Genomic DNA, 23045 nt, shown 5'->3' with positions numbered 1-23045 from the left:
CTTCTATGCAAGTTACACAGAAGAAGAGCCATTATGCTACCACTGCAGAACCACCTGTTTATTCCTAACTCAACTATAAACCAAGCCCCTTCAGAATCACTAGATGACTTTCCAGTTTAAGACACATCTTAGGGTAAAAATTCTGAAAGCTCAGAACATTCAGGAGTACTTACACAGTATCTTCTGGTTGAATGAACTTAAATGGCTTTACCAAACTTGCAATTTTTACCTGAACAGAAAATACATTTAATTGGCTTTACCTGTACACCCTTTACACACACTCACACATTTCTTAAACACCAGCTTTTATCAAGGCATCTGAGGCTTTTAAGTATCTCTCATCATAAAAACTAATTAGTTGTGACAGCTTTATTGGAAAGAACAGTTGTTCTGTAGTCACACTGGCCAACACATATGTAACCACAACTTCAAGAAAATGTATTGTCTTGGAGATCTGATGACTGTGTTGCATGAACAGCTGTATGCAGCAACACACAGAAAGTACTATTAACTGAAGGAGATCTGCTCACTAAAATCTGGAATCTAAAATATATATATATATATATATGCATACTACATCATGCTGCTTATGTGCCAAGAAATGCCTTGACCATCTTACAACAGTTCAGTTTTTTCATTTCAAGTCCTCAATTTGATCAAAATCACAACTTAAGTACCCGTGTGCTATGAACTATCAGAGCTCCCATGAAGACTATCGTTTTACCCATTCTCACTGGAAAAACTGAGCCTTAGAATGCAGCCACTGACAGAAAGCTCCAACAGGAGTGTGTACCCAACACACTGCAGTGCACTGACACAGCCCTTGAAGAGCATGTTTGGAATTTCACTTTTTAAAAAAGTTTCAGCAGCAGCCTACACGGGCTTTACAAATATTTACATACCACATTCAAAAAGCCTAGATTTCTTCCCAAAAGACATGGAAGTCTGCTAAGGGGTTGCACCTTCAGGTTTCAAATGCCTTGGCAAATCACTACCTACAGAAGACTTGTTAGCAGACCGAAACATGTTACACGCTTTAAACTCCAGAGAACATCATTTTAACTTCAGAGTTGTTTCCATCAGTAATGCACACCAGACAGAGACGATTCCCACATGCTTGATCTTTATTGTGCGAATATTGTTCAGAGCATTTATTACCCTCTGTAGACACACATTAAAAAAAACAATACACTCACAGTGGCTAGATTGATGGACAACATATTAAATCTATTTGGTGGTAACTTGTATGCATGCAGTTAACTCCTGTGGTGTACAAATCTTAGCCAGGAGGCCAGCCCAACTGACGGCCACCCAGAACATGGAGATGTACGTGATAGACAGACTGCCCACCCTCAGGCCCTTCATTCACAACCATCCGGAATCCATTGGTCAGGCCCAGGTTAGCAGCACACTTCTTGCCAACAATCATTAAATGCCCGAGAAGCTGGAGGAGAAAGAAAAAAAAAAAGAAAAAAACAACAAACAGAAAACACACAGAAAAGGGGAAAGAGCAGGAAGGGAAGGAATGAGAGCAAAGAACCAATAAGCCAGTAAGTTAATTCTCAGAAATTCAGCCACTGCTCTTCAAATTGTTGTCTGCCTGCAACTGACATTTCCCAAGAAAATCTATAAAGACTGACTATGCATAATCTAGGGGAAAAATAGAACTATTGATTTGTTTCAAGCCAGGCTGTAACAGACTACAAGTGTCAGAGAATCTAAATTTATTTCATGGTTAAAGCCCCAACTACTTCTTCAGACAACATACATAATTCTGGTAGAAAAGAAACTTTATTTTACCATGTAAAGTTTACAAAATCTTTGAGCTTGATGTTTATAGTTACAAATGAAAGATTCAGCACCTCTCAGCTAACCTTCCTTTTCTTCACCTCTGACCTGCTAAAGACTTCCAAGCCCATATTAGAGCAAGTACTCTTGCATGCAAACAATGAAAACAGACATCAGGATTATAAGATAACAAATGCCAATTCATTTTGCCTGGGAAATCCACACATACAGATATATTTTGTTTTCTCTAGCTAATTTTACTGGAAAACTTTAACTCCATTATATTTTAAGCTAGAGGACAAGGATTATAGTATCTGGAAACTACTTTGCCTCTTTGAAATGTCAAGAGGAAAAGGGGGACAGCCTAGTACATTATGGAAGTAATAAGAAGCACAGTTTGGTATACAGAAAACCTTTAGAGTACTTACAGATTCATCAGAATCTTCTGCTTCAGACAACCTGACAATTGGCTTCTTAGGAATCACTAAGAAATGTGTTGGAGCTTGGGGTGAAATATCATGGAACGCGAGGCACTGGAGGAACAGCAAAGAGGTAAAATATAACTTGCTTCAGAGAAAGGTAAGAGTTTCAAATCAATATGCCCCACTAAATACATACTTCAGCAGACTATCGCATACCCCAAACACATGCAGAGATGGTAGTTTTTCCTTGAGTGACATATTATTCTACATCCTTTAAATTCTAAACACAAAACACTACTTACCAAAACCTGCTGGTATGAAAAAAACCATTACTCTGTAAAGTACTGTTTAAAATCTACAGCCTTCTCAGCAAAGTAATACACAATCACGTTCAAGATTTACTATTGCAACACATGCATAACAACTAGTAGAGCTGCTGGCATGCATGCCTATAAAAAGTACACTTATGCTTACTTATTTTTTATTAACACCATGTTTAATAAAATAAATGGCAAAGAGTTGCTAATCATCTTCCAGATATGCCTGAATATTTCCTTGGTCAAAGATAGCAAGGCAATTCCAAAGATCCTGAAGTTATGTGATCAAGGCCATATTAAACTTCTGTTCTCAGCAGCACGAAGTATTTCATGGTAATGCATTAACACCGGCTCTGCTTCAAATTGAGAGAAAGGCATCACTTTTGAAATACAAACAACTGTCTGTAGTGAGCAGTTGAATCTCAACTGAAGTTACACAAATACCAAAATTACAACCAATCAGACACTGCATGCACCACTTAAATCTCAAATTAGGAACTACCAATAGACAAGAGAAAATGAAGCTGTATCTCTTTGTACAAATGGCCAACCACAAAACTGGGACTTGCTACTGCAACCTTGACAAACGTGCAGATGCACAGCAGGCATCCTGCCATCATTAGTCCAAGGACATCTCTGACTTACCCACCACATTTAACAGCAAAACACCTCGTAGTTATAGGTTGAATTATGTCGCAGAGAGTGTATACTTAAAAACACATATCTAGATTCTTCAAAATACTTATTTCCTAGATACTTTTTTTTGTGAATCAATAAAGTTAATTTTCTTTGTAACTGTACTGCTTTTTTCTTCTACTAAGAAACATGGCTTTTGTCAAGAGTAAAAGTGGTGAAAAGCCTGAACTCAGCTTGCATCGATCTTGTATACAGCTTATCTTTTATATACCAAATCTGTCCAGTTTTAAGGTATCTTTAAGATAATGCCCAGTTTTGAATCTCTGATGAACTGCTCATTTCTTCCAAACAGAGAAGGACAGTAAGTAAATAATTGATGAATAAAACTAATGTGCACCCAAATAAATAAATTTGACTTTGAGTTGACCATTTTGTAAGCAGCTTTTCTATTATATAGTCCCATGGAGGCAAAATGCAAATGGCCAAACCACGTCAAAGATTTTAGGAGCAAAAGACTGGAAGCTAATAGTTTTCTATGGTACAGAAAGCAGAAGCAGCATTAAGGAAAAAGCACAACCACAGAAGTTCATGAGTGCATGGGAAACCAAACTTCATTTCAGCAAGTTTAGATTCAACCGGAAAAACAATGATAAGGCATAATTCCACAGAGACTTTGCACTTTTCAGTACTTCCTTTTCTGTAAAGGTCAATTATTGATTAAAGGCCTTCCTTACCCTTCTCCTTTTAACACTTCCAGCCACCTCTAAAAAGACCTCCATAAAGTCAACAAATTTAATTGAAGATCATCCACTAGTCAACTGAAATCCAGAAGTTCTACGTTTCTGTGCATTTTGAAGTAAAAATCAAGTGAGGCACTGCAGGTAATGACTCTTCCAGAAAATACTCTGCACAAATGGCTGTCAAAGTGGGTTATACGCTCAGTGAAGTCAATTCCTAATCAAGTAGTGCTCAGGTTACTCTGCTGCAGCCATTACAGCTGAAGAAAAAACTCACAGAGCTTTGACCAGGGAAAAGAAAGAGCACACACCTTCACATAAACACAGAGCAGTAATATAATCATGACTTTCAGAAAGCAGTGAACATTTCCAATATTCTCTAGAGCAGATGGCAACTGCAACAATTCTGCCATCTATCAAGAAAACAGTTTCAAGCTATGTGCACGATTTTTGCACACATAAATCTGACAAACTGAATCCTTAGTCTGTATTCTCCACTGAGAATAACACCTTATTTCAAAAGCAAAAGCTCCTGTTAATGGGGCTCCTGTATTTCAATCTGAAGGGGGTGTGGGAAAAAATGCAGAGGATCTTATACTGAATAGTAGCTAGTTTACATTTTGAAAATAACCGCTGCATTTCTTCTAAAGCTGATTACTTCATTTAGGCCCTAACATTCTGTGATGCACCATCAATCCTTCTCGGAGGTTCACTGCCAAAGCCTGGCAGTGGAACTACATAACCTCCATAAGGCTACTGAGAGGGACATCGGGACCTGCAAAAGCAGCTAGCTGTGGTGCTCGGAACCCGCAAGGAGGCTGCCTGCGGGCGGTAAAGGTTTCACGGCTACCCTCCTACACCAGCTGTGAGAACCCTCGACCCTTGGCAAGGAGCCCGATGCAGCTCCAGGGACGGTGCAGGAAGGCGCGGAGGCGCCCCGCCCGCCCCGCCGCGCTCCCGAGCGCCTCCACGGCGCCCCCGGCCCCTGCACCGCCCGCACCTGCTCGTCCTCGTAGATGATGTTGGCGGGGATCTCCTTGCGGATGATCTTCCCGAAGATGGTGTCCCCGCCAGGACGCGCCGCCTGCGCCTTGCTGATCTCGTCAGCCATGGCGGCGGCTCCCGCGCGGCTCCCGCCTGCCGCCAGCCGCAGCTTCCTCCCGCGGCCACGCCCCCCGCGGCGCTCATTGGGCCGACGCCGGACGCCGGCCATTTCCGCCTGTCTGATTGGTGGTTCCGCCTGTCATTCTCCTGCTTGTCCCGTCCCCCGCACTGGCGCGCCCTCGCTGACCCGGGAGTTGCGGAGGCATCCAGCGGGGAGGAGCTCTTGGAGGTTCCGCGTAGGAATCAACGCTGCGAAGTGAAACTCCATTCTGCAGAAAGTAGTGCGATGCCGGGAGAGGCTGTTGAAGGCAGAAATACTGCTCTTCAAATCCAACGCAAATATCTGTGTGATTTCTTGGAACGAGCCTCTGCAGACTGCTCCGAGCTGGGCTGCTGTTAGCTTTTCCATACAAGTTTGCAGGTGTTTGGTGCTCCTGGAATCAGGATCCTGCAGAAGGTCTGTTTAATGTGTCAGCCCTTCTGCATGCAAGTAATTTCGTAACCGTGAAACAAACGAATCAATATGGCCAAGCAGTAATTCACAGAGGGCAACACAAAAGTTACACGCCTATACATCTAGTTGTAAATGCTTCTTTTTTAAAATACATATGACACCAGTCATGAAATAGGAGAAATAAAAAAGGAAAAAAACCTCAGAAACCTAGAAGAGTAACAACAAAGCTTAATTTTCATGCGGTTTAACAAGAGTAAGTGTAAGGTGCTGCAGCTGGGTCAGGACAAGCCCTGGTACCAACATAGGCTGGGGATGAACAGATGGAGAGTAGCTCTGGGGAGAAGGACTTGGGGGTGCTGGTGGGTGAGAGGCTGGACATGACCCAGCCATGGGCACTCACAGCCCAGAGAGCCAAACGTGCCCTGGGCTGCATCCAAAGCAGCGTGGGCAGCAGGGGAGGGAGGGGATTCTGCCCCTCTGCTCTGCTCTGCTGAGACCCCACCTGGAACACTGCATCCAGCTCTGGGGTCCCAGCACAGGAAGGACATGGACCTGTTGGAGTGAGTCCAGAGGAGCCCACCAAGATGATCAGAGTGATGGAGCACTTTTCCTATGAGGAAAGGCTGAGAGAATTGGGATTGTTCACCCTTGAAAAGAAGAGGCTTCCGGATGACATAATTGCAGCCTTGCAGTACCTGGAGGGAGCCTACAAGAAAGATGGAGAGGGACTTTTTACAGTGCATGTACTGACAGGGCAAGGGGGAATGGCTGTAAACTGCAAGATTGGAGGTTTAAATTGGATATGAGGAGGAAATTCTTTACTGTGAGCGTGGTGAGGCACTGGTACAGGTTGCCCAGAGAAGTTGTGGATGCCCCATCCCTGGAAATGTTCAAGGCCAGGCTGGATGGAGCTCTGAGCAACCTGGTTGAGTGAAAGATGTCCCTGATCGTAGGGGTGTTGGAACTAGATGATCTTTAATGTCCCTTCCAACCCAGACCATTCTAGATTCTACAATTTTCTAAACCTCACAAATAAAGTAGATTGACTTCCCTGAAGATTTGTCTAGGAAGATATTAATATAGACATTTATATATTTTTTTCTCTAGACAAAAAATTCTCACAGGAAAGCATGCTGGAGGGAGGCAGGGAATAAATACTGCTAAGTGGCTTAAACCTAATATGGTTCTGCAGCTGATTACCTGAACTTGTTACAAAAAGAGCAGAATTTGTCATATATTTCTGGTAATAAGTCTGAAATAGTTTATCATGAGATACACTGAACAAAACTCTGATAAAGCACATTAAACACTGAAATTATATTCTCTTCCTCAGCTGGTGGTTCTGCATTAAGATATATTGACATGTATATGTCCTACAGATGGTATTGGAGCTTTATGACAATTAAAAGAAGTGCTTCAGGGACTAATTTCTTTGAATTATATTGTTGTCTAACCATGGTTATTCAGCAAATAAATGATTAATTTTATTCCCCCATATTCTCAGTAATTAAATGTATTTTGTGAAAGAACAGAAGATCTGGTATTACTAGCTAGACAGACTCAGGAGTTTAACATACAAATACTTATTTTGGATCCATTTGCACATGGTAATATATTTTAAGTAGTTCCACAGGCTACCGTGGAATCAGTCTGTAAAGCATATTTCTATATTAAGAGAAGACATAAAGAGACAAGTTAAAGGTTTCTCTGAAAAAGCAAAAACATTTATTTTCGTATAGTTGACTTCAGCATATATTTGTGTCTCACCATGTAAACAGCAAAATATATATTATTTTGAATAAAACAAGGTCCTTTCAAAGGGTCTAATTCATTCATTCACATCTGCAATAATTATTCTTGGAAATAAATCTATGAATAAACATCACTTCTGCTAACAGATCGAGTTTATTGATGAGTTACATAGTAAAAAGAAGTATTTAATAGATGCTTACAGTTAAGTATTAATTAACAATAAAAAAATATTGAGTAATAGTGTTCCCATATTTCAATTAGCTTACAATGTAATTGCAGTTAAACGATTAAATGGACTGTGTATTGAAGCTAGAGGTCTAGTGAGCAGTAAAGATGATTACACAGAAAATCCTTATGCTGCCTTTAAGCTAATGCTGAATGATGTGTTACTGAACTATAAGCTTGTTTATTTTTCAAGAGAATGGCAATTCAGTTTTTTAGAAGTATCAAACATGGCCATGATATGGCCACGGCAAGGCTGGGGTGGTCAGCCAGGGTGTGAATAAGGCAAGCCAGGGCTGTGGGGAACTTGATGTGAGCAGTCAAGAAGGTGACCTGACTAGAGAGGGGAAATGACTGAACAGAAAAAAATGCCTGTCAGATAACACCAGCAGAAAAAAAGCCTGCCAGCTTGGCAGCTCTGATCTTGGGAACCAAACATGTCCTTGAAAAGTGCAGCTGGCCTCTTCTAAGTGCAGCTGGGTACCTAGGACCTGGAGAGATCCTGAGATACTACTGATAAGTGCAGAAACAAGGAATTGTAACCACAAGTTTTCTTCTGTAGTGGTGAAAAATAGACTGGGAAAGGAGAAGGCACCCCAGTAAGGAAGGATTCTGAATTGCCATTGGCAAGGCAGTTGCCAGTGCAAGAGCAAGGAAACAGTCTGGCAAAATAAAAACTGATTTGAAGCAACAGCAAACATCATCATTTATTGGCCATTCTAGGTGTTGCAAACAAACTGATGGCTGTCCAGTTACCCATTTGAAACAATTGGATTTTTGTTCAGAAGAAAGAGTAGAGCACACTGGTCTTTGTGCTACCCTGGGCAGTGGTCTGCGAACCTTCGGCGGGGGGGTGCTGGACAGGGAGCAGCCCCTCGTCCTCACCACGGCTCCCGTCAGAGGGCAGGGGTCCCTGGGCCACTGGCAGCTCCAGTGGACCGAGTGGAGCCTGTGGGCAGCACTGCCTCCCTACTATGGACCCCCTTCAGCTCCTCCTGCATGCAGTGGCAGCCTCCCACCAGACCCTGGCATGCCGAGGAGTGGCACTGTTTGGATAGCCAAGAAGGCCGGTGGTGTCCTCGGCTGCAGTAGGAAGAGCAATGCCAGCAGGTCAAGGGAGGTGATCCGCACCCCCTACTGTGTCCTGGTGAGGCACATCTGGAGTGCTGTGTGCAGCTCTGGGCTTCCCAGTCGAAGAGAGGCATGGAGCTCCTGAAGTGGGTCCAGCAGAGGGCAGTGAAGACGGGACTGGAGCATCTCTTACGAGGAAAGGCTGTGGGTGCTGGGCCTGATCGGCTTCGAGGAAATTGAGAGGGGACCTCGTCAGTGTCTGTCAGTATGTGAAGGGAGGGAGCCAGGCTCTTCTCAGTGGTGCCCAGCAATAGGACAAGAGGCAATGGAGGGAAGTACAGAAGTCCCACCTGAACACGAGGAAGAACAACTTCGCTGTGCGGGTGAGCGAGCTCTGCAGCGGATTGTCCAGAGACACTGTGGAGTCTCCCCGAGTGGGGGCAGAACCGTCTGGAGACAATCCTGTGCCATGTGCTCTGGGATGTCTCTGCTTGAACAGGGACGTTGGACTACATGAGCCACTGCGGTCCCTTCCAGCCCGAGCTGGAAGTCCCTTCTGTGAGTCTGTGACGGCGGCGGAGGCAGCGGGGCGGGGGCACAAAGGCTGCTCGGAACGGCGGCGGCGGCGGCCAGCGGACGGCGGGGCAGCATTGGCAGAGGCACCGGCTGGGTTGATCGTCACTTCCGGTGCGCCACTTCCGCCGGTGGGCCGGTGCGGGCGGTGGCCGCCATGGGGAGCCGCGGGCAGGCGAGTGACACACATACATTATATCCTTGCGGGAGCCTCCCGCTGGCGTGCGGGGAGGTTGGAGCTTTGTAGCTTTGGTAGAGACAAAAGACATAGACTTTCAGGACAAGAAGGACACAAAACTAGGTGAAAAAAGTAGGGGTTTGCGGGCAAAGGCCATTGCGGGAAAAGGAAGCTAGATGTGATAAGCAGAGGTTAAAATACATCAAAAGCACGTCTCGTGAGAGTAAGGTAGGGAAAAGCAAAGACTAACGAATTATTAAACCCTCTCACTACTACGGTGTGATGTCCTGTCAGTACCTCTTTCAGAAGCGTCTTAAAGCCTAGTTGTGGGAATACAACAGACTGAGGTATTCCTGGAGCTCTCTGTTAAAGCAGGTGACTGTGGAGGTCAGAGGACTCTGCTTTAATATGTCTTGATCAAGTCCATCTAATACAGCTACTCTGTGGCAGGTGTCGTGAAAATTTTTCAGGAGGAGCTTGCAGAAATAGGATCAGAGAATATCCCGGGTTGGAAGGGAACTGCAAGAATGATCGAGTCGAGCTCCTGGTCTTGCACAGGACCATGTCCAGGAGTCACACCATGTGCCTGAGAGAGTTGTGCAAATGCTTCTTGAGCTCTGTCAGGCTGGTGCTGTGACCACTTCCTTGGGGAGCTGTTCCAGTGCCCAGCCACCCTCTGGGTGAAGAACCTTTTCCTGATACCCAGCCTAAGTGTCCTCTGACACAGCTTCAGGCCATTCTGTTGGGTCCTGTCGCTGAGTACCAGAGAGAAGAGATCAGTGCTTGCCCCTCCTCTTCACCTTGTGAGGAAGCTGTGGACTGCTGTGAGGGCAGGAAGATGCCTGAAAATCGCTCATCAAATTGTTCAGAATAACCATCAGAAAACTTCAAGTTTTACCATACATGTCTTCCACATAAAACAGCTTGTAATATTAATTTGCTAACTGCAGAGGTGGCAAAAATATTGTGGGGTAGAAAAACTTTGGGATGTTAAAATAATCTGCAAAGCAAGAAGTTTATTTGTTGTGTTTTAATTCTGTGAATTTACTTTCCATAGATTCACCCATCTAGGGAATGGTGTAATTAAAGACAACATGGCTCTGTTCATTTTCTGGTTTTTTTCTGAGTTACAGCCCTGTGTTTCCTCTTAATGTCCTTTAAAAAAATATTTGGAACACTAATAGTGAGAAAGCAATTTAAGACTATTATGAATTACCTGGAATGGTGCCCTCTAGAGATGCCAAAACATGATAGGAAGTACTACAAGGAGCTTCAAAAGGCATACTGTTATCAAGATTACATTTTTCTGGTGCTTGTCAGAGATTCTTTTCAGTCTGTGGCAAACACCAAAAAAGTCTCACAAGGACTTGAGGATTTCAGTAGTTCATTAGAGTCTGTATGAATGATCAACCAAAACCACATGACTGTCAGCTGTGATTCTCAGGGGGTTTGCTCTTCATACATATTCAGGTGTGTCTTCTCTACATTGTAAATACTAATTTTTTGAGTATTTGCTTTTACTGAAGTTTTCGTTTGCTGACCTGGCAGTTACATTTAAGGGAAGGACTTTGCATTGGTTTTGCCACACCACCTGTAGAAGATTATTATATGAGAATACTTCAGCCATTTCTATTTCTGTCATTTTCAATAGCTGGAGAATATCCTCTGATGTGCCCTTGACAGTGCCTTCCAAGTAACTTGACTTTTAGAGTTATTCCAGTTTGTCCGGTTTATTTGATGTTGGCACGATAAATAATGCGTGTGCCCATGTATTTGCAGGATTATATTCCCATCATGCCAAGTAATTAGGATTGTGGTGCCAGCATCATAGGGTGATTTGAAATATCTAGACCTGTCTGAGATTTTGATGACTATATCTGCTTTGACTGCAAGATTTTTTTATCAGGAATTTAAGTAAAACTCTTAGATACTGATTCCTTATCAAATTCTGTACTAAGCGGAAAGAACATGGAATTTCAACCAAAACATTTTCAATTGTAAAATGTTAATTTTGGCTAACAATCCTGCTAGCAAGTAAGTAAATTCTATTGATGTTGTATTGGCAGGTTTTGAAGCTTTTTAAGTTGTTGCACAGAACACGGCAAGAAGTTTTTAAAAATGATACCAAAGCCCTTGAAGGTGAGATACTTGTTTTATGTGGTGTATGCTTACCTGTATTTCTGTGGAACTTTCTTCTCAGAATACAGAGAAAGAGAATTCTTAACATAATCTTTCTTTACATTCTCTTCCGTATTTTTTCAAGTAATCATCGGGAAAACTTGTGTGTCCATAACCAGGCATCCTTTAATTTGAAACAAAACAAATGGTTCTTAGATTCAAGCACCCAATCCATATTTTGGAAGGGACACATCTCTTTTTTGAATCTTCCTGATCTTCCTGGGAGATTTTTTTATTTTGTTTTTTTAACTTACTCTCTTCAGTTCAGCCAAAGCATGTTTAACTGTATTAAGCATTAGAATTAATTCTCTCTGTATGGTTTTTCCTCAAGGGAATGGAGGAAATGCTTTTTTTAGTAAACCACATTCTGTATGCAATACAGAATGCTAAATAGTGAATCGTACTTGATTTGTATACCAGTCAACTTAAACTGTGACTCACATGAATTACATGGAAATCTTACATTGGAATACTTTGATCAGAGTGCCCCAGAAAGGTGCCATAAAGGACTTAAGATTCTTAACTTTGGGGCAGTGACAAATTCCAAATACAATTTTTGTTCACGCTTTAGTTTTTTGTTTACTTTATTTAGCTGCAAGACAAAAGATAAATGAAGAATTCAGAAATAACCGAGATGAGAAATCCGAAGAGAAGATAAATGAGGTATTTTCTTGTTTTCTGTTGTTTGTGGTTTTTTTCCACTTTGCATAAAAATATTTAGAAATGAGCTTTTTACTTAAAGGATCTCTAAACCATTGTAAATACATTGAGACATCACAAAAAATCAGATTGGCTTAGAAAGACTTCTGCATGGATCTTTGTTTATAAATATATAGATACCTCCAGTGGTATTAATAATATGTTACAGAATATTGTACATGGAAAAACATGTAAGTAGAAAGTGTGTTTTGACAGTTCAAAGTGATTATTCTGAAGTTTTTAATAAAATTATAGGAGAAAATGTTTATAGTTGCTATTTCATGTAAATATTTTATGCTTTGCTCATAATATCTATCTGCATTGTGGTCATTTAAATTTACCGGATCATTGTTGTGTAGACAAACACAGAAACATGCAGAGAAATTAAGCAATCTGCTCAGTTGCTGACAGATCACAAATGAGTCAGAATCTTTTGTGGAAGGCAAAAATAACAAAATTATTATGATTGATTGTAATATAGTCTAGTAGTAGTATTTATTAATTATGCTACAGGGATTTTTTTGCTTCTTTCCTCATCATGCATTAAAAGTAGAGCATTCTGTTCACTCACTAAGTTAGTAACCTTTGCTCAATTGGCACCTTAACGCTTTTTGCTCAGTCATTTTTTCTAAAATTTACTGATGCCTGAAATGGAACTTCTGTATTTTAGGTAATTGTAGTTATTAACATCCATACAGAGTGAATAACTTAGTCCTTGTCGTTCAGCCTGACATGAGACTGTGTTTACATTGTCACTGGGCACTGGTTGGAGTGAAGTGCCTACATCTGTCCCTTGCAGAAATGAATGTAAACCTTTTCCTCATACCAGCCACTGAACAGCAGCATGAATAGTTCTGACCGTTTAGTTAGGACTGCATGAATTTCAGCTTGTTGTCAGCCTCCTGTAGTAATACTCAGTGTTTGTGTTAGTACTGTCTGATTAGCTAAATTATGTGGTTAAGGCTTGGTTTTTTAATACGTGTGCAGGAAAAATATTTGCTGTAATTTTGAAATCTCTATTTGTTATAATTGGCAACCTACAAAATACACATATGTAACTTTTTAATATGGGCTAGTCGATTAACTATGTCAGTGAAAGAAATACTAGGCTTCCATCCCAGCTACACACTCCTAGAACATCACAGAAGCTGTCATATTTATTGCATGTACACACTGAATAGACTTGGTTGCAGAGGAACTGAATCAAATTATTTACAGCACTTGAGAAAGTCTGGGCACTTTCTTTGCATAAACACGGTGTTGTTAGTGTTCTGCTTTGGACAGCAACTAAAAAATGGAATATTGACGAGCCAAAATAGAAAGCTACAGTGTATTCTAATACATCAACAAGTACTTGTATCCGTGTGTACTTGTACATGGCAAGCTTGCAGTGACATAAGGACATGAAGATAACTGTCTACAGTATGAGAATGAGAAATGCGGCAGCTGAATCTAATGCATCAGTTTGACTTCACATCAGGAGTGCACTTACAAAGTTACCTTGGTTATTTCCACACCCCCTGCGATTTGTCTTGTTTTGTAGAGCAGTGTCAGAGCAACTAGCAGAATTCCCTTAAGATCAGTCTGAAGAGGAAGCTGTGCTTCAGGAGCATGCAGCCCGGCTGCTAATGGGCTTTTCAGCAGGGATAACTGGACGGTACCTGCTCCAAGCCCATAAAAGGGGAAAGCATGAGAAGAAATGCAGTCAAGTAGATTCAAGTATTGAGCTGTAGCCTTTGCAAAGATCCACTTCCTAGTGTAAGCATGTCGCCTGAAATGTCTCACTTGCACAATTTCACTTATTTCTGGCACAGGTATCATGCAAACAAGTATTAGACTTCTCTTAATGGCTCAGCAAAGCTAGCGAGGGTGCTTCAGCTTATCCTCTTAGTGAGAGAAGGAATTCTAGGCCTTTTGCCAAATACTATTGCCTCTGCTAATCTTTAGGTAGTGCCTTGTTTCTGCATAGCTTTTCTATGAAACTTCAGTATTCTTAATTCTTGTCGTGTTTTGCCCTTGTTTTTGTCTCCTTATTTCAAGAACGGTAGTGTTGAAATAATGAGATTGCCCTTTCACTAAGGGAAGTCAAATGTTACTGAGGCATTCGCAGTATCTTTGATCATTGGGAACTAGTTAATTGTTTTTGTACTTGCATTTCACCTTATTCATTTGCAGTTTTGATTAGGTACGTAGATGTGTGTACTGGTGTATGTTACTGAGCTGAAGTTTCCCTCTCTATGTGCTCCATGTCAAGGCCACTTACATATCAATCTGTAAGTTATTCCAGAACGCTCAAAGCAAAAGCAGTGTATACGTAGTACGTAAGTAACTGAATAGTAGAACTGAATGACTTTATTATTTGAATAGTTGTCTAGTATGGAACATAACTTCAGAAATAGTCATATATAATTTAAATTACTCTGTTGTTCCTCTCTTTTTGTTCCTTTTGCTAGCTTCTGAAAATAGCTTCAGATGTTGAAGTGATTCTCAGAACTTCTGTTATTCAGGCGGTTCACACAGATTCTGACAAAATAGGTGAGTAAGACTGCGTGCTAAAAAGATACTTGTATATGTTATAGTAAATAAACTATAATAATAAAATAATAGTTATAAGAAAATAATAGTTTAGTAAATAAATATAGAATGTTAAAATAAGGAAAGGGATAGTGAGGCAAATAGCATGTCTGTTGTTCTCTGCCGAAACTCTTAATGTAGGCTATTGATTAATGTCACTACCTAGGACAGGTGGAGGTTTCAAAGGCACAAAGTTTCTACACAAATGTTTTGAAGCATGGGGGCTAGTAGAAAAGAGGCAGAAATTACTTTTGATGCCCTTAACTAGCTATAACTATTAGGAAGGTCAGCAATTAGATAGCAAGTCGGCATGCGTGTACACGCTCATCAGTCAGCGTATGTCTGAAGGCAGTAGCCACAGTATCTATCTGTAGGTGCTTGCTCTACCAAGTAGGGAGAAGCTGTCCAGGAGAATTAGCAAGTGCAGTATGTACTCCTGAAACGTCTCACTTGCACAATTTCATTTATTTCTGACACAGGTAGAATAGACCATAAAATAGCTTTTTCTTCAAGGATTGAGTGTTCGTTTCCAAAACTTTTGCCCAACTATTTTAGTTTCAGGTTATTCTGCATAAGATTTGTGACACGGTGATGGTCTTGATGCAAAGTCTATCAAATTCTGAAATCTTGATTCCTGGTTTAGCAGTTCTTTTATCTAACAGTCAAAAAGAGAAGTAGTAGGTAGGCTCAGCATACAACCGTGTGGTAGAGAATTTGGGAAATATTCATCTGTGTACATTGTTTCCTTTTACTTCTGTTTAATGTTGTCTGTGAAATTTTGTAACAATTTTGTTTTAGGTTTGGTAAAACATTTGGCTTTAAACAGCAGTTATGATCAAGACCAAAGATATGTCTGGACCAGTGTCAAGTTTTCCACAGTGATTCCAGGCAGATAACAGTTGGAAGAATAGGAACAGACAAAGTGAACTTGCACCTCTTTCAGCTCTTCACACCTGGCAGCACTTCTTGAGCCAGGGATGTTTTCTGGTTTAATTGTCTTCAATGGCCTTCTCTTCAATTACTTTTCATTTTCACCAAGCTGTTCATGAATTTTTAAGTCCTCATTGCCTCTTTTTTGTTCACTTCCCGCATGGAACAGCTTCTCTCAGAAACAACAGGTGAATAATGCCTGTGATTATTCTATTGCTGTTCACTGCACCCTTTTCAATTCTATCTCTCAAGATGGTTAAGGCCTGCTATCTCAGTCAGAGCTGAGCACCGTTGTAAAACTGTGGGCAAGGAGGCATTTATACACACAGCAACAGCACAATAATGTTTTCTCTTTCATTTTCAACTGGATTCCTGCTAATAGTCACTGATAATTTTAAATTTAACTTTTGGCTGCCAAGTGTACATATTATGTATTTATTTTTGCAAAATTGTACTCATTAAACTCAGAGTAGTCATAATCAGTTTTGAACTTACCACTTACTTTGTGAAATTAGTATTTTTCTTGACCTCTCTGCATTACATGTCTCTAGGTGTAATTTTGTCTATCAATTTAGTGGTTACTCAGTCAGGTCTTAAGCATGTCTTGCCATTGTTCACAGTAAGCCATTTTCTTAATGAAATTGTTCAGGATAATATATTAAAAACCTTTTCTTCCCAGGTAACTTACAAATATGTTGTAAGTGACATGTCAGCAAAAATACCTGTAGAACTCCACATTTGACATCACTCCAATGGATGACCTCATCATTTATTATTCACTTCTTATAGTTTAACCAGTGACTTATCTGTGCCAAGACTTCTGTCATAATAAGGCTGTTGTTTTATAAAAGCATTGATTGAGGGACTTCTGGGAATCCAAACATATCGTGGCAACCTCCGAAGAGCCATTCAGAGAACTTCAGCAGGGACTGTAAGGCAGAACTTCCATTACAAAAACCATGTATTCATGTTCAAATACTAGCTTGTATTCTAATCCTGTGCAAGTGTGTAGGGATGGAGTTAGGACAGCCAAGTGTATCAGCAACAGAAGGAAGAGGAGAGAAAACATAGGACAGGGAACCCAGTAACAAAGGACACAGAACAGTCAGCTCTGTGATAATATAGTGGCAGTAACTTTCACTAGGTGCTTTCTTTTCCTGTTGGCCTTTAAAGTAGGTGTGACAAGATAAATATTACAGATCAGATTCCAAGACTTGGGGGAGAGAGCTAAATTAAATCCAGTATTCAGTTTTGAAACTGTTGAAGTAAGCATAATATGACTCGGGCTTGAAAAAAATGCCATTCCCCCCCTGCTAAAAGTTACTGCAAGACTTGATAATTTTTTATGGCTTCTTAATGATATCAAAAATTTTAATGCTTATAAAAGGAGATGGGAAAACATTATTGTGACCAGCTGAAAGTAAAATCTTAGTATGATTTTGTCTTAGATATAATGATGATGCTTGTACACTTACCAGAAGTTCAGATCCTCATTTTAGTAACCTGATTTTTTTGTTTGTAAATGTGAAAACAACTTTAGAATTTGAAGTAGTATTTTCCATAAGATTATAGTCTTACTGGGTTTTTTTTTCTATTTCAGTACTTGTACCCAGGAAAGATCTGCTACAAGACAACACTCCTTACTTAGATAAACCAACAAAAAAGCAAGAATCCTGAGGAAATATTGTTACCAGGAAAAAAGAGACTAAAATCAACTCACTGATTTTCTTGAGTGCTGTGTTACTATCATGCACTTGTTCTGTGGAAGATACTAATACTTCCACAGAACTTAAAAGTACACTGCTGAATTGTGTTACTTCAGCCAGGAGTGTTTCTGATTCTGACAGCTATCAGACAGAGACTGTTTCCCAGCAATCCAGAGTTTTTCAAACCTATGTAAAAATTAAATGGAGTACTTAATACTGATAATATTTATTCATAAGCTTATTGTCAATCATAAGCTTCTTTGAAGTAATGGAAAAACATCTTGTGGCATTTAACATTAAATGTATGCTTTTCACCAAAAGCATGGTTTCTGAAGTTGTCATTAATTGTACACTGGTATACTGTGATGCCTGAGAGAATTCTTAAAGGTTTATCTGAATAAATTATTCGTGTTTTACAGATGGGAGAGCATGTCTAGTGTTTTTTTTCTCCTCCACACCTTGGAATGAGCTGGAATGTTAGGATTTAGTTCTCAGACAACAGCACAAGAGAACCCAACCACAATATAATCTAAGGATGTTGGTTTAGATCATATAGTTTCTGAATGTATGGTTTGTGTTTTAACTTGTGATCATTTGAGTGACTGAGGCATTTTCCAAAGAAAAGGGCCTTGCTGTTTAGTTGCAAGTGAACTTGCCTAGAGTGAATATATGAAAAGTTTGAGTACTAAACCATAACTATTTGCATGTTTTTTAAAGGATACTTACTTGCTTCTTGCGGAATTCATCACAATGATCTGTTCCATTTTAACTGGAAGGAGGTACAACTGCAGTGATACATAGAACCTTCTCTTCATGCAATTGGTAACGGGCACCACCCTAGGATCTAAGTACCTCACACAGCAGTGAGGTAGTCCAGCAGTACATCTCAACTCGTGAGTCCTAGTGCTCCTGTTTATTTTCAGTCTCTAAGAGGTCAGAATTGCGTATCTGTGTGTGTACTGATACAGCTTCACTGGCTGAATGAACCAGAAAACTAGTGCCTTCATCCAGTCTCTTTTTCTCATAAAGCATGTCAGTGTGACAAGTACTCCTTTCTTTAAAACTATTGCCTCTGGCTGCCATGTGCAGGGCAGCCAGCAGCAATTACAGATGTCAGTAAACCTCTTTGAATTGTGCTGATACTCCCTGCACTGTAGCTAAAAGGCAGCAGACACGTGATGGGAGATGGAATGAAATGACTGCAGTTCTTGCCATTTGTTGTGGTCTAGTGGCTGCACTACAAAACAAATGTCTCAATCTGTAGGGGATGCCCTATTCTAGGCCCCTGGTATTGTTTACTTCCCTAAGGACAAGCTATATTTTATGTCTGGTTTGCCATCCTTCTGCAGCCTGCCTACATTGACTTCTTGTTCCCATAAGGGGCATAAGAGAGGCATATGCCAGAGAGAGAAAATACAAGGTAATTGCAACTGTAAAGAGAAAGCAGAGCATTGCCTCAGGTGAAGTGACTAACTTAAGCAGAAGTAGTTAAACAGGGGTCTGGCAAGACTGGCAAATTACGTAACCATTAAGGTATACATCCCATGGCATGTTGGAATTGGGGGGAGTTTACCTCTCGTAGCCACTGCTTTAGGCTGTGGGCGTAGCCTTAGAGATTTTATCCTTCAGATTGATTTTATAGAACTGAGGCCTGGTAAGTTTTCACTCTTCCACTACTGATGTAAAATAGTGTTGCCCATTACCATCCAAAATATGTAGTAAAAGACTGGTGATGTCATGATAGACGGTGGTCTTCTGTATCCTGTTTGAGAAACCCACAAGTGGAGGAATTTTTCATGTGACTGTTGCTTTGGTATTGTTCTGCTGTCATGTGTTTCAGGGTTTTATTTTTAGTAAGAATACATCAGTAGAAATACAGTAGGGAAGTGTCAACTTACAGGATCAATTGTGATTCAACAGGCATTTGTGTACTTCATCTTACATGCATCTTGAATACTCATAATAAAAATACAGAATGAGTCACTTGAATAACATACACAAAGGGTGAAAATAAAGTACACGGTAAAAAAAACAGTTGGTACAATTTATTTGTCTTCAGAATAGTTCTTCTTACACTCCTGTGCAGTATCTTTATGGTCTGTGCATTAACATTCCATGTTCCTGCTGTCCTTGTGCATTCCTGGGCAGCAAAGACAAACCAAATTCTGCAGAGTTGAGATAAAGAAAATCAAGATGATACAAAAAAGGCTACTGACATACGAGGCTGACAGGCCTATTCCTTGCTTTTATTCAATGGGATTTTAAATAGGAATCCAGGGAGTATCTAGACCAAGATAGATGGGAATCCAAATATGTTACTGAGCCTAAAAGTATCTCAGACTTGGCTGCTGTGTGGGCCCAGCAGGTGCTTGCTTTCTTCAAATTCAACTTTTCAATCTTGAAAGAATCTCACAAACCTGCTTAATGAGCACCTGGTAATTGAAGGCTTCTTTGTGCTAGTTGGTCATAGTGACTATTCCTCTTCCCCTTTTTTCATGGCTACCTGTTTGTTCACATTCCAGAACCCAGCCATCACCCCTGTTTTCATTTACCTTTTTAATTTCACTCTGGGTATGAATCTGTACTTGATATTGCTGGATTTGTGCTCATATATATCTTTTTAAAATTAATACCAATAATCAATAATAAATAAAAATCAATAATAAATAATAAATAAAAATTGTTGCAATCTCTCTTTGCAAAGTTTGAAGACTTAGCTGAAACTCTTTAAGTCATTACAGGGCTTTTCACTTAATGGTTTAGGAGGGGAAAAGGTTGATTGTTTACAACAGAAACTAGTTTAATAAGTTCACAATAGCACAACTCAATCACATTAAAGTTTTTCGGGTTTACTGCAACAGCAGAATTTTGAAAGAAATACATGTGTCTTTCCTTCCAGAGTATGTATCATCAATCATAAAAGATAAGCCTTAAAGGTAATAGTTCTTTAAACTGTAGTTTAGTCATGTGTGTGTCAAAAAATCCATAGAGGTCTTCTGCAGGCGCACAGGAGGTGCTCTTGGAAAAGCCTTGGTTCTTGTTGAGATCTGCTACAGTTCAGCTGCCAGAGCCAAGAGCTCAGTGTGCTCTGACCAGTGCACGTTGCCATGCAGAGGTGTGTCCGTGACCTGTGCAGAGACACCAGCAGTACTGCTTAGCAGGACCCGGTGTTTTACAGACGAGTTTCAGGTCTGCTCAAAGTAGTCACATGTATAACAAGTTTGGCAGAACAGATGTCACCTCAGTGATTCCATGTACCAAAATTCTAAGCACTTCAGCTTTTGGCATCATCTACCAGAGATGCATCTGTTAGAGCTTTCTGCCTTGGTATTCTCTTTCATGAAGTGTTCACTTCATATACACTGTAGCTTTATTGAGAGCATTAAATACATCCAAAGAGTATTTCTGGCTTAAGTACCAAGTTTTGGTCTTCTGCTAACCACCCTACCCTCTCCATTATTTAACAGTTTCAGAATAAAAGTTTCTGCAGTTGTTTTTTTCCAGCAAGATCAGGATAGGGATCAAGCATGGTATTGGTACATTTTCTATAGCCTGATGTTCATAAAGCACAGGTGATAGATTTAATCTGTGAATTGATTTTGTTTGTGTGGGTAGGATTTGTGTTGAACTCTTAATGGTTTCAGGTAGAACAAGGTGTTTTTTCTAATTTAGCAGGGGCAAATAAATCCCCTTCTCTGTTCCTGTGCACTTCAGTGCAGGAAGCATTTAGTTGCTAATTTTACAGGGAGTGCTTTTAAACCACAAAGTGATTTTACAAAGACTTGATCTGGAAGTAGCATTAAAAGTTTAGTATGGAAAAGTAGCTTGTACATTCCCTAAGGAGCTGAGTTCTCAATCAGTTTTTCAGGTAATATGAGATCAGCAAACCTGTGGCAACTTCAGTGACACAAGCATTTACTCTTTTTCTTAGAGGTCCTGCCGGCTGAAGGAGCTGAAATAGTCTGAGTGCTGCATAAAATTATCAGCCCTGTTTGTATCACACTGGTCTTGTAAATACAGCTTCAAGTACTGGCAGTTCTTTAAACTTCCTTTACAAAAGGAAAATAAATATTGACAATTGAAAACTGAAAATAAAGACTGACCAACTTACAGGAAGAGCTGAGTCCTAATACTTCCCAGCCTTAGATAACTTTTTCCAAACAACTTGCAAAATTCAATCCTAAACTCTGAAGTTTGGTAGGCTGTCAAATATTTGATCTTTAGTTTTATGAGAAAATAATTACTTAACACAAAGCACAAATAGGAACACAAATTGAGTATTAATGTTGGTATTTAGTATTACGGATATTGAGGTGCTGGAGCGTGTCCAGTGCAGGGCGACAAAGCCCACAAAGGATCTAGAAAGCATGCCTTATGAGGAGTTGCTGAGGTAGCTGAGTTTGTTTAGTCTTGAGAAGAGGAGGCTCAGGGGAGATCTCATTGCTCTCTTCAACTCCCTGAGAGGAAGCTGTAGTGAGGTGGGGGTTGGTCTCTTCTACTGTGCCTGCAGTGAGAGGACCAGAGGAAATGAGACAGGGGAGATTAAGATTAGATATTAGACATTTTTTTTCACTGTCAGGGCATGTCAGGCATGGGAATAGGTTGTCCTGGGAGGTGGTGGAGTCACCATCCCTGGAGGTGTTTAAGAGGCATCTGGATTTGGTGCCGGGTGATGTGGGTTAGTGGATTAGGGGTTACAGTGGTAGTGCTGGGTTGATGGTTGGACTTGATGATCTTAGAGATCTCTTCCAACCTCGATGATTCTATGATTTTACAGTTACAAAGTTTTGATGTTTTGATAGTAGAAATCCAGTCATCTTTGAGGGTAAAGTATATGTAGCTTCTCTGGGGTAAATCCGTGGTGTAGATATCCAAATACCTAATTCTGTAACTAGTGAAGCTTGCATGATAGGTTAATTCGGTTTTTTAGAATTCTGGTTTGCCATGACTTTTTTTTTTCTGCCAGCAAGAATAAGTCTTTGGAGAGGAAAAGAGAGGAAGGTCATGTCTTTATACTTTGAAAACTACCAGTAAGTTTAAATAATTTGCTCTTTTTATAAATAAGTATTTCCATTTAGCTAGAACTTCAGTAATTTGGTTTTGCATTACATCCTTCAGCTTGTCATCTCATCTACACAAAAAACTGTTGCTTGAATCCAGGATTAGTCAGGATTAAATAAACAGCTGTTGAAACTATGGCCTCTTGAACCTGGGGGAGAGGATGGCATGGTTTTTGTTAGGCTGTAGAAGTGGGAAGAGTTCTGCTCTTACACATGCTGCTGAACGCTCTGTTCTCTGAGGTCAGTGGCTGTGGGTGAAGGTTGACTCAGCTGCCCTGAACCACCCTTTCCAGCTGAAACACATCACCATAACTGAGCTTGGGAATTTTGTCTCTCTGCTCACTGTGCACCAGAGCTGTGGTAGTCAAAACAAAGAGGCAGTGACCTGTAAAATACTCTACACTTTTCCCAGTCAGTTTGTAGGGGAAAAAATGAAAAGGTCACTGCGATGCTTCCTTGCTGTTGCAAGTGTGCATTTATTAAGGGATCTGTTGCTGTCCACCTGCAGATGAGCCAGCACTGATATTGCTGTGTGGATCTTTTATTGGTCCATTCATGCATTCTCTGCCTGGGAGGGCCGCTATCCTTTGCTTCAGATTTTCTCCTGATGCTTAGAGGTACAGTCTGAAGTCAGGTTTTCGGAG

General features: G+C 40.5%; 2 protein-coding genes across 2 annotated transcripts; one reads left to right on the top strand and one right to left on the bottom strand.

Annotated features, from left to right (window-relative positions):
* Positions 1 to 1106: 1106 nt before the first annotated feature.
* On the bottom strand, positions 1107 to 5062 carry HINT1 (histidine triad nucleotide binding protein 1). Its single transcript, XM_069001940.1, has 3 exons — positions 4901 to 5062; positions 2217 to 2321; positions 1107 to 1444 (listed from the first exon to the last, which is right to left on the bottom strand). The coding sequence occupies exons 1-3, from the start codon at positions 5009 to 5011 to the stop codon at positions 1280 to 1282; spliced, it is 381 nt and encodes a 126-aa protein (XP_068858041.1). The 5' UTR covers positions 5012 to 5062; the 3' UTR covers positions 1107 to 1279.
* Positions 5063 to 9155: 4093 nt separating this feature from the next.
* Positions 9156 to 17766, top strand: LYRM7 (LYR motif containing 7). The gene is made up of 5 exons (XM_069001726.1): positions 9156 to 9251; positions 11321 to 11393; positions 12025 to 12095; positions 14585 to 14666; positions 17236 to 17766. The coding sequence occupies exons 1-5, from the start codon at positions 9234 to 9236 to the stop codon at positions 17310 to 17312; spliced, it is 321 nt and encodes a 106-aa protein (XP_068857827.1). The 5' UTR covers positions 9156 to 9233; the 3' UTR covers positions 17313 to 17766.
* The last annotated feature ends 5279 nt before the right edge of the window (positions 17767 to 23045 follow it).

Source organism: Aphelocoma coerulescens (assembly GCF_041296385.1).
Source record: "Aphelocoma coerulescens isolate FSJ_1873_10779 chromosome Z unlocalized genomic scaffold, UR_Acoe_1.0 ChrZ, whole genome shotgun sequence".
Classification (NCBI taxonomy): domain Eukaryota; kingdom Metazoa; phylum Chordata; class Aves; order Passeriformes; family Corvidae; genus Aphelocoma; species Aphelocoma coerulescens.
Note: the sequence above shows the minus strand (reverse complement) of the source record. Positions and strands in the feature narration are given on the sequence as shown.